Source organism: Carassius carassius, chromosome 48 (genome assembly GCF_963082965.1).
Source record: "Carassius carassius chromosome 48, fCarCar2.1, whole genome shotgun sequence".
Taxonomy (NCBI): domain Eukaryota; kingdom Metazoa; phylum Chordata; class Actinopteri; order Cypriniformes; family Cyprinidae; genus Carassius; species Carassius carassius.
The window spans coordinates 2,362,872-2,379,857 of NC_081802.1; the positions used below are offsets into that span (position 1 = coordinate 2,362,872).

General features: G+C 37.2%; 1 protein-coding gene across 1 annotated transcript; it reads right to left on the reverse strand.

The window, feature by feature from the left end:
* Window positions 1-960: 960 nt before the first annotated feature.
* On the reverse strand, window positions 961-6,705 carry LOC132131270 (retinal homeobox protein Rx1-like). Its single transcript, XM_059543295.1, has 4 exons — window positions 6,429-6,705; window positions 5,034-5,405; window positions 2,091-2,341; window positions 961-1,618 (listed from the first exon to the last, which is right to left on the reverse strand). The coding sequence occupies exons 2-4, from the start codon at window positions 5,326-5,328 to the stop codon at window positions 1,172-1,174; spliced, it is 993 nt and encodes a 330-aa protein (XP_059399278.1). The 5' UTR covers window positions 5,329-5,405; window positions 6,429-6,705; the 3' UTR covers window positions 961-1,171.
* Between the last annotated feature and the right edge of the window lie 10,281 nt (window positions 6,706-16,986).

The following is a 16,986-nucleotide window of genomic DNA, read 5'->3' on the forward strand; positions in this document are numbered from 1 at the left end:
CACGTACAGGAGATGGGTCTGCCAATCAGGGCCGGCTTTGCCGACAGGCGACACAGGCGGCCGCCTGGGGTGCCGTCTGCTGGACGGGGCGCAAAATTGCAGAATAATAAAAAAAAAAAAGTTAATTAAATGTATGTATCGTATTATGAAAGCTGCGCACACGCTGTACACTTTTACTGTGCACTGTCCACACACTGCTTGTATTTGTCCATTTCTTTTACTAGATTTACAATCCTAAAAAACGACTGAGTCACTCTGACAGGCAGCTGTCAAACTCAGCTGCTCAGCAACCGGGAGTGGCGCGAAAACATCTGACAGCTGGTTTTAGCACTTTAAATGATGGGGTAAATGAAAACACGTAATAAAATGAAAACACTATAACTGCTTTTCCTTGAGGTGAGATCTTAATGCTTCTCTATTGTTTTTTTTTACTGTATCCTTCAGGTTGTTGCTTTTAAAGAGTTGTTGTGTGAACATTTAAAATAAAAAATGAATGGGGGGGGGGGGGGGGGTCTCTCGCCTCTCGCCTTGGGCACCAAATAACCTAGAGCCGGCCCTGCTGCCAATAAACATTTGCCTCTAATGAACACTGAAGCATACAAACGTTTCCCCCAAAACCAATCATTACTGTCCCTTGTCCTTGCCTTTGTTATCAAACAGAAGGGTTTTGATAAAATCAGCTGCCTGTTTAAGAGGTCTTCTCTAACCGCTGACCATATTTATCTTTTGTTTCAACCCAAAACATCTAGACCAGTCCTTCAGGGGGAAGTGTGAATTTGCAGACAGAGGTCATGTAATGCAAAACACACCCAGTAACTCTGGTTATAGAAATCGCTCCAAAACCAATTAAACCTGTAAGGACAGTAAAGAAATAAAATGTGCCAGCATGTGACTTACAAATAAATACATGGAACATAATGTTTACCTCATCCAGACTCAACAGTTGCTTGGACGTTGTTTTTTGTTGTTGTTTGTTTGTTTTTACATCCAGTTGCAAAAAAAAAATGGCACACAATTCATTTAGCGCCTACATTTTGCTGGCCCAACTTTTTCTGACCTGGAGAATAAGATAACCATCCAATACAAGAAACACGGTTCTTGAGTAACCTTCAGTGCCAATTAGTAACCAAGAAATATGAAGGCCCGCAGCTAAAGAGAGATGTACCCTGTCTTAGCACATGGGTGGCCAGGTTTTATCCATGGACTGGATGTGTTCCTTAGCTTTCATCCTCAGTGCGGCAATGCTTGAACTGCCCTGATCTACGTCCTCCAGAGGGTATTTGTCGGTGAAGGGTGGAGGGCATTGGTATGGAGGTGGAGCCATGGGCTGCATGCTTTGGGTCATGGGTTGGGCTGGGCTAAGGAAACCATGATTGGCATAGCCCGCTTGTAGTCCTTGTGTAGGACCCATGAACCCTGGGATGCTGTGTACTGGAGTGGAACTGGAAAGAGGGGAGGGCAGCCAAGGATCAAGGGGCAGCGAGTTGTTCATGTGGCCCACGGTGGGGTGCATTGGCTGGCGGTTGAAGGAGAGCATGGGAGAGTCATGGAGCTTCATATTGCTGGCGTCTATTTTCTCCTGTCGCCTCCATTTGGCTCTGCGATTCTGGAACCAAACCTGGGCAAACACATACACCTCAATTAATCAATCTGTTATGGCAATACAAAGTCAATAAGATGGTGTTTCACAAAAAGCATCTGTGCTATCAAACTACTTGTTTCCCAAACTTACTGGGAAACAACCAAAGTTGGATTTAAGTCATGGATGATGTTTAGAAACCCTACTGAAAGGACCAGCTGAGATCAGCATGAATTCTGGTTAGTGCTGCTCTGTCTTTTCGATGAAGCTGCTTGAATATTGTGGCCTTGCAATATAAGCTTGTTCTTGTATAAGGTGATCAATGAATGTGGCCTTGCTGGTAAAGAAGTTTAAGCAAGTGGTTAAGCAACCAGGTGAGGAGAAACCAGAACTCCAGCATCTCATGATAGGGACCAGTTTACCAGTTCCCAAAAAGAGAGTGGTTTTATCAACACGGTATGATCTCCTCTGAAACTGATACTTTTAATTTCACAAAGAGATTGAAACACACCTGCACTCGAACTTCAGGGAGGTTGATTTTCATGGCCAGCTCCTCTCGACTGTAAACGTCAGGGTAGTGGGACTTCTCGAAGGCTCGCTCAAGCTCGTGGAGCTGGTACGTAGTGAAGGTTGTGCGGTTGCGGCGGTGCTTTTTCTTGGGTTGCTCCGCATCGGCTGAATCTGGAGACTTGCTGTCACTTTCAATGGACTTCCGTAGATCGCCCAACTCCCCGTCACACTTATTGGATAATATGTCAGAATCTAAAGCCACGGGTGACAGAAGAACAAAAGACATAACTCGAGAGTCCATGTTAGACGGACTTTAACATGATGTTTTAATAGAACTGAACATATTGCAAGATCACACTCCCGCTGGAGAAACCTAGGGTTAAGAGTCATATTCAAGGAAACAAAGTTATTTTGGAATTGAACAAGCAACCTTGCTGTCACCAGTCCTGATTCTCGACCACTAACACCACACAACCATTTCACATTGAAGTTAAATTAAGAAAATGAATAATATGATCTCTGTTACTTACGGATGGTAAATATGGACTGCATGTAATTCATTACTGATATGGTGTTTCCAAAACCGAGATTCTAATCCCATAATACTCCTGGCCAAAATCTCTTGTAACAAACAGGCTTGGACTAAAGCATTTTAATGTCACTGATGGTAGGCATGGCTTTCACTGAGGGTTTCCCATCCCATAATCCAAGCAGAAACAGATGTAGCCTGTTAATTCCCCTGATAGTTTCCCCATAAACCAGGCCGTAATCTACCTAAGGGCTTCAGTTGATTCTAACCCATGTCCTCAACATAAGGTTAGGTTTCTAGGAAAAGCTTTACCTGGATAAACTGGAGAGACCTACTGGCAGTTGTCAAGCTAATTCAGTTACTTCCAATAAAATACTGGTCATCAGGGCAACTGGATTTGTGCAATGCACTCAGAAGATGAGTTGATATACTCTTTAAGTTGTTGCTGTCCAATTGTAAACGAGCTCAGAACATGTGCTGACTGCACAAGTAAACATTAACAATAGCTGCAATGTTATGTACATGCTAGACAAATAACTGTTAACATTAACCCTCTCGAGTCGATTAACGCGTTTTGAGTCATTTTTTCCTGATAACCCCGAAAAGAACTTAAAATACACTTTCAGTTTTAATCGTACAGATAAGAGCAATACATCAATCGAATCTGTAAAGGGTCTATTTTTTTTTGGATACAGACATAATAACAACAAAACTTTGTGCACTTATAAAATAAAGATAACAAACAAGGTGCGCTGTCTGCAGCCTTTGTCTGCGCTGATAGTATCGTGAAGCCCAGCTACTAGAGCATGATGCAAAATTACAGAATAGTATCTGGAGACCATTTTCCACATTTTCAGTGCTGAAAATCTACAGAAATCTACAAAAATATTTAAAAATGTTAAATGTGTTACACATTGATAATAGCACTAGACTTTTATTTGTTAGCTTTTTTTAAATTAGTAATAAAATGCTGCAGGTTCTACTAATAACTGAACTGCTGCAGGTTAAGTCCCAGATAAGATCAACCAATGAACTGGACTGTGAAGTGAACCCTTATCATTACTGTGTCCTTGTGGACACTTCACTGCAGATTTAAGCTTCCTGTGGTGACTGTCCTTGCAATCAGCAGTAAGTTCACACTTTGGGAGAAGTGTATGCTAATGAACACAGACTTTCTGATTATCTGAATACAGTTCTCCATAGTGGAAATAAAATGCATAATATCTCAATTTAGGTTTGTTAGAATGGCTAACACAGTAAACAATGCAAGAAAACAACTCACTTTGGCGACATTATAAATAAAGGCTTTAATGATCAGACAGGAACAAGCTAACACGCAATAAACTGAACTCACACATTCAAGAGTCAATGCTGGTTCAAGGATCAGCACAACGCCTGTCAGATTCAAGACAGCCCTATAAAAATGCTCAGACAGCTTGCTTCAAATGAGGACAATCGATCTCAAAGGCTCAAACCATTCAAAAGGATCTTGTCCCGTTTGAGTCAAAATAACAGAATGACTTGTCTCTTGTCATGGCTCTGGGTCATGCAAGACATTCTCTCATCACAGGACTAAGAAGCCTAATGGATTATAAGCCCAATGGGGAAAAGAAATAGCGCAGAATGGAAAAATGATTATGTCGGCATGCACAGTTGTGCAATCTTGTTTAAGATTGGAGCAGATTATTGGAATTCCTCAAGGGGATGAGCCCCATTGTCAAAATTGTTTTCAGGTTTGAAAGGACCTTGTAAAGACATGAAAATGTGATCGCTCTGCATATTTAGACATACTTTAGCCTGGCATATCACCTCTGCCAAAATATATCCCATAAAACAAGATCTTTTTATAATTGCAACAGTTTCTCAGATAAAAAAAAAGAAAAAAATCAAGTCAAAATCAAAGTCTGAGATGTCAACAATTTCTCAAGATTCTTCCAAGACCAAATTATCTGATCTATAATGCATGTTAACAGTCTTCTACATTTTCACTAAGCATTTTTAGGTGAAACATCTGAGGCAACGTTGATGTCAACACCACAATGAAAGAACAACTTCTTAGCAAAACAATCATCCTTTAGGAGTGTCCATCTTTCGGCAATCCATAGCATTATTTGAAACTACTGATGGCATTTTAACAGAATGTATCTAGGTAACTGTGCCATTGGTTTTGTAAGTTATGTAAAGTAGGCGTCAGACTTTCGTTTAGGTCTCTTAAGGTGACGCTCGATGCTAATGCCCTGGCAAGCTGCCATTGTTACCTTAAAATTGACAGGAGGGCTCAGCATAAGAACTTGGTCTGTGTCTGCCTCTGGGTTTTAGTAACAGTGTGTCTTAATGTACTAAATAACCATCATATGAGGCCAGTTCAGGAGTGATTGCTAGAAACACTTGTTATTTGACCTATGAAGAACTCACTGTGAAATGCAGGTTGGTCCGAACCGTCCCTGAGGGGTGGCAGGTGCCCGTAGGGTTGTACCCGCTGTTCCCGCTTCCCTAAATCTCCAAGACTTTCATCTCCAACTTTGTGTGCTACAGTATTGCCTCCAGGGTTGACCAAAGGGTCCTGGTCCTTGCTGAAGCCCAGGATGACATCTATGCTGTGGACACGAGTGCCCACCGCTACGCCCCCTGCTTTGACCATCTCGTGGAAGTTACTGGGCGAAAGACAGCTGTCATCCACCATGTTCATGGTGTCCAGTGACAAATGCATTCGAATGCTGTGATGGAGCCGTACAACTGAGAAATCCACTTGATCTGATGGAGGAATCCAAAACGGACAGGTTTTACCTGGTTGGAATCATCAAAGAGAGACTAGAATCAACAAGTGCATTAAATAATGTTTTAGAAGCCAAGTTCTTCATATTTCAGGTCAAATTTTTCATTAATATTAGTTTATTAGTGTCATTGCTATGAATATTTATAGTTAGAATAGAAGCGCTTTTCTCCAGACAAGTTTAGATAAGATCTTCTACTTCTATTTTTACAGTAATATATATATATATATATATATATATATATATATATATATATATATATATATATATATATATATATATCATCCCAATATACATAATTAATAAACATTGAAGCATATGACACAATCTTTTTAAATACAATAAATCTTTGACATCAAAATAGACTAAAAATCAGTGCACTAAAAAACTTCAGAACGATTTCTTAATTAGCATGAGCTTATTAGTGTCCTAATAAGGTCTCATGTATTAATACTTATAGTTTAATAAGCTAAGTAAGATCAAATAATCTTATTATCAACTTTTACAGATAATGTAAAAAAGTTAAAAAGGCAAATATATGTACAATTAGTATCACAGCATATAACTACACACAATATAATGTCTGCATTGTTAATGTTTCTCAGAAAGCCATAATATCTTGGCATTTGACAGACATTTATATTAAAATTAACATAACATTTATATTTATAATATACTGATAATCTGACGAATGTGTAATACATCCATAATTCAGATTTAAATACCATCTAAACCCCCGAAACTGAGTTTACAAGAAATAATTTAGATTATAAATTAAATTAGATAAATAAAATTATTTTTAAATATATGCATTACAGTATATAAAAATTATTAAACATGAAATATTATATAACCATCTTATTTATTGAATGTTTTTATTATATCTACATGTATATGTATATAATAGCATATATAAATATTATAGCAATTATATATTTTATCATGTATATTATCGAAACACGAGAATGACATATAATTGAAGAGTCCTTTGGAAGAAAGTTTCCTCAGCACAGATTGACCACAGCATGGGACATACCTCTGACACGAGATGCTCCGTGCTCTTTCTGTCTCCGGTCTGACCCGCCTCCACCTGTTTCTCCCAGCAGCGGGTCACAAGCGGGTGATGAGCACGCCTCCGTCTGCTACTGTACGCCCCGAACGACCTCGACTGCTCTCACTTTAAGCATTAAAACATACACGAATGCACAGAAGTTCTCTCGTGGATTCTGCTGGACAGAGAGCTGGTGTGTAAGTGTGTGTGTGTCTCTTCAGAAGGGAAATAATAGCAGAGGATTACACAGGAGCTCATTCATCGGGACTCTTCCCCCTTAAGAATGATTGACAGACGGTTTCTGCTCAAGTAATTCGAGCTTGAATTCGCCCCACAGGAGGGGGGCGACACTAATGAAGCCGTTTCTCCTTCCTCTTAGAAAATTCAGTTGTTTTAGTGACAATGGGATGAACTAAAAGTTTCACAAAGTCTTTCCCCAGAAAGCTGTTACTGACATAAATTCATAAAAATGTTTCGAAAGAAACCATTATTAGCCTTGAAAATTGATAGAGCCATTATTAAAAATAAATAAATATTCAATCTTATATAAGAAAAATAAGTAAATGAATTATACATGTATAATCATTCATTTTTCTTATACATAGTATTACATAAAACTATATTTATTAAAAAATTATTAAATTTAAAAAAAAAAAAAAAAAAAAATATATATATATATATATATATATATATATATATTTATATATACATTCCGAATGTAAATATTTGCATATATTGACAAGATGACACATTTTGGCGTGAACTGCACGCTTCACAGAACGTCTCACAGTAAATACTCAATACTATCACCTGCAGAATAATTAGCCAAGTAGTTAAAGCAAACAACATGAGCACAGACTCTTTTTAAAACTCATTAAAGAGTTAACCCAGGCATACTCACGAAAGATCGGCGCTTATTAAGAGATATGACCTCAGAACAAGATTAACTCATTCACGTTCAAAGGAATCTATGTAAACAATCTAATTGCTTCCATTAACACGACTGTAGTAAATTACAACAGAGAACCTCAACACACACGTGTGTGTGTACCAAATACAGAACAGACTATAATTTTTATTAAACATATAAAATAAACATTGATCTCCTTAAGCGTCTCTGGTTTTTAGACATTTATTGTCTAATCTGGTTATCTTGGACTCAAACTTTGGGAGAAGCCTACTGTACTTGTTTAGGGTCAGTGTTAGTGTACAGAAGTGAGACAAGAAATGACGAGTAAAGATGTGGTCTGAAATTTTGGTTAATGGACTGCATGAAATATGTGTTCCAAACAACCTCTTGGATCTCATTGAAATCTACAATCCCTTGGCTCAGCCAAACGTTACAGCCAGTGCAAGGGGCCAAAACCAGCCAACATGGAATATCTCCAGCAAAGATTGACTTTAACCATATGTTTGCTTATATGTTGCCAGGGACAAAGGACAAAGTTGGAGATAGGAAGTACCTAGAAAGCTTGGAGTTTCATCGTACAGCTGCATCGTACGTGCATGAGATCTCTGTTGGCTCACAAAGCATTTGAGGATAATGGTAGTTCCTAGAAAGGAATGGGATTAAAGGGGTCATTACGTAGATTTTTTATCATGGTTAACTGTTAGAGCTGCTGAGCACGTCCTTCTATGCGCGTTTGTCAACAGCATGCTCTTGGTGCGTCTTCTTCTTCTTCTTGCATTATGGTAGATCGCAGACTTATAAGTGCATTGCCACCACCTATCGCTCAAATGGACCATTTGACACTCAATCTACAATCTCAATTAGGAGTGTCTGCGATCTGCCATAAAACAAGACGACGACGACGCCTAGCGCCTGCTGCTGGGAACACGCTCAGGAGAGTTCTAACAGTTGGGACATTGCGTGAATCAGAGGTAAAAAAACTATATAAATACTGTTTCTTGCACAGACCGATTATTTTGTGTCTTTACACATCAATGTATTGTCATGAGCCGCAGGGTTTTATTTGGTTTTGTTAGTTTGTTTTATTGTGTGTTTTAGCCGTGACTCCCATCCACAGTGAAAGACTGCAACAGTTTGTGTTAAAAACCTTGGTTTGTGTTCTACTGAAGTAACAAAGTCACCCTTGGATGCCCTGGGGGTAAGCTGATAAACACCACATTTTCATTTTTGGTTGAACTATCCCTTTAATAAAGTTTTTTGCACAAAAAAATATACATCTTTATGTTCAACCCTCATTCTGACCCTTGGTCTGTTGATGTCGATGTCGATCAGATGTTTGCACACAGCAGATGCTTTCCAGATGAAGCGATCTTTATCAGATGTGCTACAGTATCTGGGTATAATGAGGAGGACATTTTAAGCTATGAAACTTGCAGGATGTTTTAATGGTATAAATACAGCTTATGTCACAAGATCAAGGCAAATTTGATTGGTTCCCATGTCATGACCCTTTTAATCCATCTCTACGTCCTCCAATCCTTCTACTTGTCATCTGGCGCCATATATTTAGAGCATTTTAGTGTCACTTGGTTTTACTTGGTGGAAGCTAGTTAAACATGGATATGGAGAACATGGCACTTGTCCAATGTTGAGTAATTTCTCCAAAGTAATGCTAAATTGCATTAATATATGCAATTCTTGAGAGAATATGTTGAAATTCATTTAATATATACAGTAAACAATTGTTGTGGGAATGTCAAATCTTGGTGCAACCAGTTAGGAACCACGACTAGACTTTTGGTCTTGGCCATAAGAGGTGATTTCATATCAATGATTCGAGTTCCCAGTTTGATGTTTAATGGGACTGGGCGAGACACAATTATTCAATCACGTTGATGTATTTTTCTGAAGCTAGGCGCTTGTTTCCTCATTACGTTAATTGAGTACAAATTGGCTCAGAAGTTTCAGCGCAGCTATCAAGAGGATTAGGTTTATCAGATGACAATGTAAAGTCCTCTGATCCTATTATACGCAAAGCAGCTAACACAGAGGAGCCGTGTCAGCTCACCGGGGGGGAAGCAAGAAGAAAGACGAGAGGCAGAAAGTCAGCTGTTGTACCCAACATTTCGTATATGGACAGAACTTCATTAGATTCAGCTCATGACCATGACAACTAGCTTCACCATTTGTGTGTATGACCATAACACAGAAAATGGACTTTGAATCCTACATTTAACCAAAATAAAGACCTGTTCACAACAAGGAGAAGTATAACTATAATGTTATACACTTTCAGATGTTTTTAGATGTACTCTTTTTGCTGCTTGATATTGCAAACTGGCGTTTCTTACCATATAATTTGAGGGTATCGATTACAAACACATGGTTTATAGCACAGACAGTTTTTACCATTTACTGCACTTTGTTAATCTTCTCGCTTTTTTTCTACACCGGAAGTCTCGTACATTCACAGAAACAGGTTCTGCATTAAAAAATAAGGTGGATGGCAGTCACTTTGGATCACATAAACTAGTGGCATTTTTGCTAAACGATGCTATTACGTAAATGCGCCATTTGTGTTTATGGCAACTCTTATTATGATACATTTATTTTTGCTATTAAAATGGAAGTTTGAGATAATGTGATCAGTTTTCAGCTCATGAGATAGTTTAGAGGAATAGTCCAACCCCCAAAATATCCTCTTTTACTCCCTCCTCAAGATGTTCCAAAACTGTATGAGTTTCTTTCTTCTCTTGAACTCCAAAGATGATGTTTTGAAGAACTTACAGTTGTTGGTCCCCATTGGCTTTCACAGTATGGGAATTATGGAAGTCAATGGGGCCCAGAAACTGTTTAGACACCAACATTCTTCAAAACATCTTCTTACATGTTCTACAGAATAAAGTAAGATTTGGAACAAGTTGAGGGTGAGGGTTTAATAGTAAAATATGAGGAAAAACCTGCACCTTTAAGACAATATTTGGCCTCAGCTGAACTTGCATGGCATATCAGGAGGTGCGTAGAAACCTGGAAATGGACGAATCCTGTTCAGAGTGACTGACACAAGTTTATCCTGCAGTGTTGTCCTCCCAGTTCTCCTGACACCTAGTAATCTGTAGATTAACGCGTAAGACCCCTCTGTAAACCCAGTGAACTAACGACTGTGTGCAGTTTACCTGTACAGCAAATAACCAAACAAACATATGCAGGTCCATGCTGGAATCAGATTCTCACACTCAGCCAGAAATGCTCCCTGGACAATCATGCAGGTTGATCATGGAATTCCTGTTGGGAAGAGATGTAGAAATACTAGCCAGTTTAATTTAATAAAATTAAATACACTCTTTAACCTTATGCTAATTCAAACCAATGCAATTACTAGCACTCAGTTCAATAATGTGTCGTAAGATGCATTACAGATGTAAATTGCTAAACTAATCGTTGTTTAGTGATACGTGGCTCTTAGTCAAGCATCACTATTACAAGTTCTTACAGTTAGCATTAGTGACCGGATCAAACCCCTTACACTGAATACTGACAGTTGTATAACTACTGTGCTCCAGACATGAATGATTCCTCAGATCTGCACAGCAATATGCAAAAAAACAACAACAACAACAGAAAAACCACCCAGAACACCTGTGTGAATGCATAGCAACGTTTGCATGGGTAAACATCACATCATTAGAAAAACTTGTTTCTGATAGTTGTTGATTATAAACAGTTTTCAGAGGTGATTGCTGCATTGGTGACCATGTTATGCCCTTAATTTGTCTTTATGGCCCTGTATGCCCCTGCAGGATCAAAAGACAGTTTACGAGCTTCACAGCCCAGAAAGAACAAGGTTAAACTTTCCTCCTTAACACTTAATCTGATACTCTTAACATTGTTAAAGCTGATGTTCCTCGGGAGGCACTGACGCGCTTCGGCCTTTAATCGGCTGATTAGATGCCTCACCTGTCAGTCAAATGATCTCTCCTCCCCCTTATTCTAAAAGGGTCCACAGGCTCCTCCCACTCTGACATCACTGGCCAAATCTTTCCATGACTTAAGAGAGCGATTACAGCACTGTGCACTTATACACAAAAATAAACACTTAAAGCAGACGCTTAAAGATCTTTTCCATTCAACAGTTGTTCATAGTGCTGACAATAAGGCACTATAAATAAAAAAGTACAAAAATAGTATTTATCTTGACTATATTTAAGTCTTCTGAAGCAGGCTATCCGCACTGAATATTGTCTCATGAACATGAGGAATAGTAAAAAAAAAAAATAAATAATAAAAATAATAACTTTCCTAACTATTATAAAAATCAAAATTGACATAAGTTCAAATTAAATTTAAATTGCCAAAAACGCAAAATTATGAGATAAATGGTTATAAATTATGAAATCAATTGTGAAATCAATTAATTATATATTAAACACTAAATCAATTATGAAAAAATATCACAATTATGAAAAGTTAAAATCAAAAGCCAAACTTATGACAAAACCAATTATGAGATAAAAAAAAGTCAAGAGTATGAGCCATGAAATAAAAAATTATGAAATAAATAGAAAAAGACAAAAATTATTATTATAAAAATTATGAAAAATCTAAATTGACAAAACAAATACCAAGTCAATTTTAAGATTAAAATGCCAAAATTAAGACAAAAACTATTTAGAGATAAAAAGTCAAAATACTGCAAGTGATGATTATGACAAATCATGAGAATAATTTTTATTTTATTTTTTTTTAGATATTTTTTTTTAAATCTAAATTGACAAGTTGGAATAAAACAATAAGATAAAAAAGTCAACATGATGGCATACTACAGTAAGTTGTTAATTATGGCAACAAGTTGAAAATATGATTACAAATTTTGATCAAATCAAATAGTTAAAAATAAAATTTAAATTATGAAAAGTCAAGGTTATGAAATAAACATTCGATTTGTGTCAATAATTTCTACTAACGTCAATTTAGACTTTTTATCTCATAGTAATGACTTAGTAAAGCATTTTTTTCTTATGTGGCAGAAATGGGTCTCCATACTTAAGAGATCTTTGCTGGCAAGTATTTTTTGGATCGATATTCTCTGATTATATTTGGTCAAAACTTGATTCACGCTACTGTACATGTGATACTGTTTCTCCATGAGCAACATCCACAGCACAAATCTTATCATCTCTACATTATTTACCAATCGTTTCCAACACAGATCTTCACTTTATCTTTAACTGACTCGAATTCAGTCCTACACAAAGTTGCCCTTGGTGTCTCCCAGTTTAAATGGAAAGAGGTTTTGTTTTCCGCGTGAGACTGGAAGAAACCACTGCACACACACCCAAAACATGAGCAGGAATGAGCTGAATATGAAGATATTTCCCACATCTGCTCCTCAGTGTAGGTCTGAGAAATCATCTCGAGGAATGACACATCATCCTCTTTGAGGATTTATAAATCAGAATTCAATCTGCTGACCGTCTCATGGGTGACAGAGAAACACCAATCCAGTGACATGCAAAAGGCCATAATCTGGATTGAGCAAATCAATGCAATGAAAATAAATCCCATGAACCTTTGGGAAATGATGTTTGGGCTCTTGCTAAGGGTGTTCTGGGCGGTTGCTGGAAAAGAGTCCTAAACCTTCAAGTCTTTGTGACATTGTGATCTCATATTATTAAGATTGAAGTCGCTGGACATATTTCTGGACAATTAGTGCACAAAACGAGCAGATACGTGTGCTAATCCCAGATAAACCTGTAGAAAAATCTGTTTCCTGATGCGTTTATTTACTGTTGTGACAATCAATACATTTCTGAGTTGCATGTTCAACGCAAGTAAGAAAGTCTCTTTTTTACAGGACCTCGTTGAAGACTGAAGCAGATAATAAAACACGTGCGATAATGAATTTCATCATTTGTGAGAAACTTGGGTCATGTTTCACACAAAAATCTGAAAAGGGGGAAAAAATTTACTAAAGCCTATTTTTTTTAAGCCAAATAATTATTATTACCATAATATAAAATATAACATAATAATAACCATGTGTCTGGACAGTTTTCTTCTTTTAAATTCCAAATATTGTACTATTATATAATATTTGCATTTGCAATTATGGAATTCTTATGGAATTACAGAATTCTAATCAGATTCTTTTTTTGTTTATTATACATGCAAAAGCGTTGTAATTTTGATTTTCTTTATACTTATTAATATTTTAGTCATTGGCATGACATTAATTACAATTAAGCAAATTTTTTCCAAAATTCAAATTTGTATTATACAACAACGAATCCATGTATGTGTACAATATACTGAGTAATATAGGTATTTCATCATGGCAGTATATGCTGTACTGTTTTAATTTATACTGATTAAAATATTTTTGTATTATAATATTTAATTATTAATATCATAACAATAAAATAAGAAAGGCTTTATTTCTTCCAAAACTAAAAACTGCTGGGAAAGATTTTTAAGACCAATATAACATTATTTTGATGACAATTAATCACATTTTCTCCCAAATACACAATATACTTAATGCTATGTGTGTGTGTGTGTGTGTGTGTGTGTGTGTGTGTGTGTGTGTGTGTGTGTGTGTGTGTGTGTGTGTAAATCTGGTTTAAAAAAGCATACTTTTTTTCTAAAATGCTAACTGAACGCCACTCACTGAATTAAACACAATGTAATGAGGTCACTGTAGCATGCTGCATAATATACTTTTTACATTTTTAAATAGTGTGCACTTAGTAGTAAGTTAGTGCTGTTTCTTCTTATATATCTTGTTCAAAAGCTGCTCTCTAGTGGTTTACTGAGAGAACTACAATAATACAGTCCTCAGGAGTCACACATTCAGAAGGGAAGCATTCCTCCGATGACTTCTCCTAAGGTCAGCTTGGACAGATCCAGAAGCCAGCCGTCTGTGTGTTATATATGTTTTTATATACGTTTTTATTCTAATAATAGTTTCAAAGTGTTTTCTGAAACATATAAGTGCAAATTTCGGTACAATTTAAATGAATTAATGAAAATGAATTTAAAAATGAATTAGGATTGTTTAAAGCAGTGGTTCTCAGTGTCAGGCCCCTCTCTAGTGGTTACAGGTGAATCACTAAATTAAATATTAATGTTAATACATTTTCATTTAATCTTTGAGTAAGGTTTTGTTTTGTACATTTAAGTACCGTTGCACAGTCCTGGGCCGAACTGACTCAAATGATTCGCGAACCCGCTATGAACTCCCAAACTGATTCAAATGATTCGCGAACCCGCTACGAACTCCCAAACTGACTCAAATGATTCGCGAACCCGCTATGAACTCCCGAACTGACTCAAATGATTCGCGATCCCGCTACGAACTCCTGAACTGACTCAAATGATTCGCGAACCCACTACGAACTCCTGAACTGACTCAAATGATTCGCGAACCCACTACGAACTCCTGAACTGACTCAAATGATTCGCGAACCCACTACGAACTCCTGAACTGACTCAAATGATTCGCGAACCCGCTACGAACTCCCGAACTGAGTCAAATTTGCTATTTTAATTTAATCTTTGAGTAAGGTTTTGTTTTGTACATTTAAGTAAAGTTAATGTACAGTAAAGTTATGTAACTTTTGTTATAACACATTTTAATTTAAACTAAGTTTTCATTTAAAATGAAATTTAAAATGAGGGGAAGTTGTGGCCTAATGGTTAGAGAGTTGGACTCGTAATCCAAAGGTTGTGAGTTTGAGTCTCGGGCCGGCAGGAATTGTGGGTGGGGGGGAGTGCATGTACAGTTCTCTCTCCACCTTCAATACCACGACTTAGGTGCCCTTGAGCAAGGCATCGAACCCCCAACTGCTCCCCGGGCGCCGCAGCATAAATGGCTGCCCACTGCTCCGGGTGTGTGCTCACAGTGTGTGTGTGTGTGTTCACTGCTCTGTGTGTGTGCACTTCGGATGGGTTAAATGCAGAGCACAAATTCCGAGTATGGGTCACCATACTTGACTGAATGTCACTTCACTTTCACTTTCACTAAAACTGCCTCATTTTTTACCTGTAGAGCTGTAGCTGAATAGTTTGGCCGACTACGATGCTGAAATTTAATGTTGGTCATTATGGTGGAACTTAATATTTAATAACAAATATTTTCTGAAGTGATACTTGGTATAAAAAGTTTGAGAACCAATGGTTTCAAGAAATGGTACTTTTCAGTAAACCATTTCTTCTTTCCTCTTGTAGAGTCATCAAGGATCCAGTTTATTCTTGAAACATTGGTAAGAAATTGTTCATCTGCTACACTGCACTATCACTTCTGCTAGAGATGCTTTGAGCTTTTGTGAAAGGTTTTGATTGTACTTAGTTTAATAAAAATGTACTTAATTTGATTTTACTTGTTTTACTACACTGTATTGCTAGTGTTCTGATTAAAACAGTGTAACTGGGGGCTCTGAAAACACTGCTTGTGAATAATTTGTGAATTGTAAACTTTCATCTGAATACATTTAATAAATGTTTAATGAATAGTGTTGTCCACTTTGATTCCAACATCACTGTTGCTGAACTGTAAAGTGAAACTATTGTGTGATTTATTTTGCATTCAGTTTTCAGTTAAATATATTTCACAATATCAAAGTTATTGTGAAACATTGTGAACATACCTGAACTCACTGGTTAAATCTTATGTGCCCTCCAGAGTGTGGTGCCGTCCCAAAGAGGTTCAAAATCACTCTCACTATCTTCTCCTGGACTGTGCCCAGCTGGTGGAATGACCTACCAATCTCTTTACTCATTTTCAAGAAACATTTAAAGACCCATCTTTTTCACCAGCACTTAACCAGCTAATACTAGCACTTTTCCTTCTTTTCTTGTCTTTCATATTAAAAAAAGAAAAGAAAAATGGCTATGCGTTCTGTACAAGACTAACTGAGACTTGTCATGGCACTTGTATACTGTAGTTGTTCTCTTGTTGACCTGACTGCTTCTGTTGTTCTCATTTGTAAGTCGCTTTGGATAAAAGCATCTGTTAAATGATTAAATGTAAATGTTTATACAGGACGGTACAGAAAGTGCACAAGTGGGAGAGAGTGGAGGGGAGGGGTCAGAATGGACCTAGCGCTGGGACTCTTTCAAGGATCACCCGAAGCACAACCACACTATATGCACGAGGCTGTTGGTTCTAACATTTTAGAGTCCCCTTTGGTAGAAATCTCATCCTGCATTCCCCACGGTAAAGAAGACACAGGGTTCCCATTAGACATAAAACATGTTTTTTACAGTAAGTAGTTTTCCTCCAAAATAAAAGATCAACTGGTTTCAGTCATAAAGGTACAAGGGTTTCTCTTGCAAGTGCCGCAGAAATTATGCATTTATATGCCAAATTATTTTACAAAAACCTTTAAATATTATTGTATTTGGATTGTTCTACTACATGTTTTTAACAATACATCCATGCATACTCTGCATCATAAAGTTTGGGATTATTTTCATCTGTTTTATACAGTATGTTTCCAAAATAAAACTGCTGTTTTACAGTTTTGAGCATGTGATAGTTTATTGAAGTTGATTGTAAAGCCATTGCTGCCAGTCATTTGATTGTTAGCCTTTATCATGTACTGTTGATCTAAATGCAAACTAGGATCTAATTGA

Bases quoted from the DNA above. Each gene is read 5' to 3' on its own strand.
- LOC132131270 (XM_059543295.1), bottom strand. From the start codon at position 5,328: ATGCATTTGTCACTGGACACCATGAACATGGTGGATGACAGCTGTCTT. The intron at 2,342-5,033 runs GTGAGTTCTTCA...CCGTGGCTTTAG, and splicing joins GGACCAACCTGCATTTCACA to ATTCTGACATATTATCCAAT. The intron at 1,619-2,090 runs GTGTGTTTCAAT...GTGTTTGCCCAG, and splicing joins TCCCTGAAGTTCGAGTGCAG to GTTTGGTTCCAGAATCGCAG.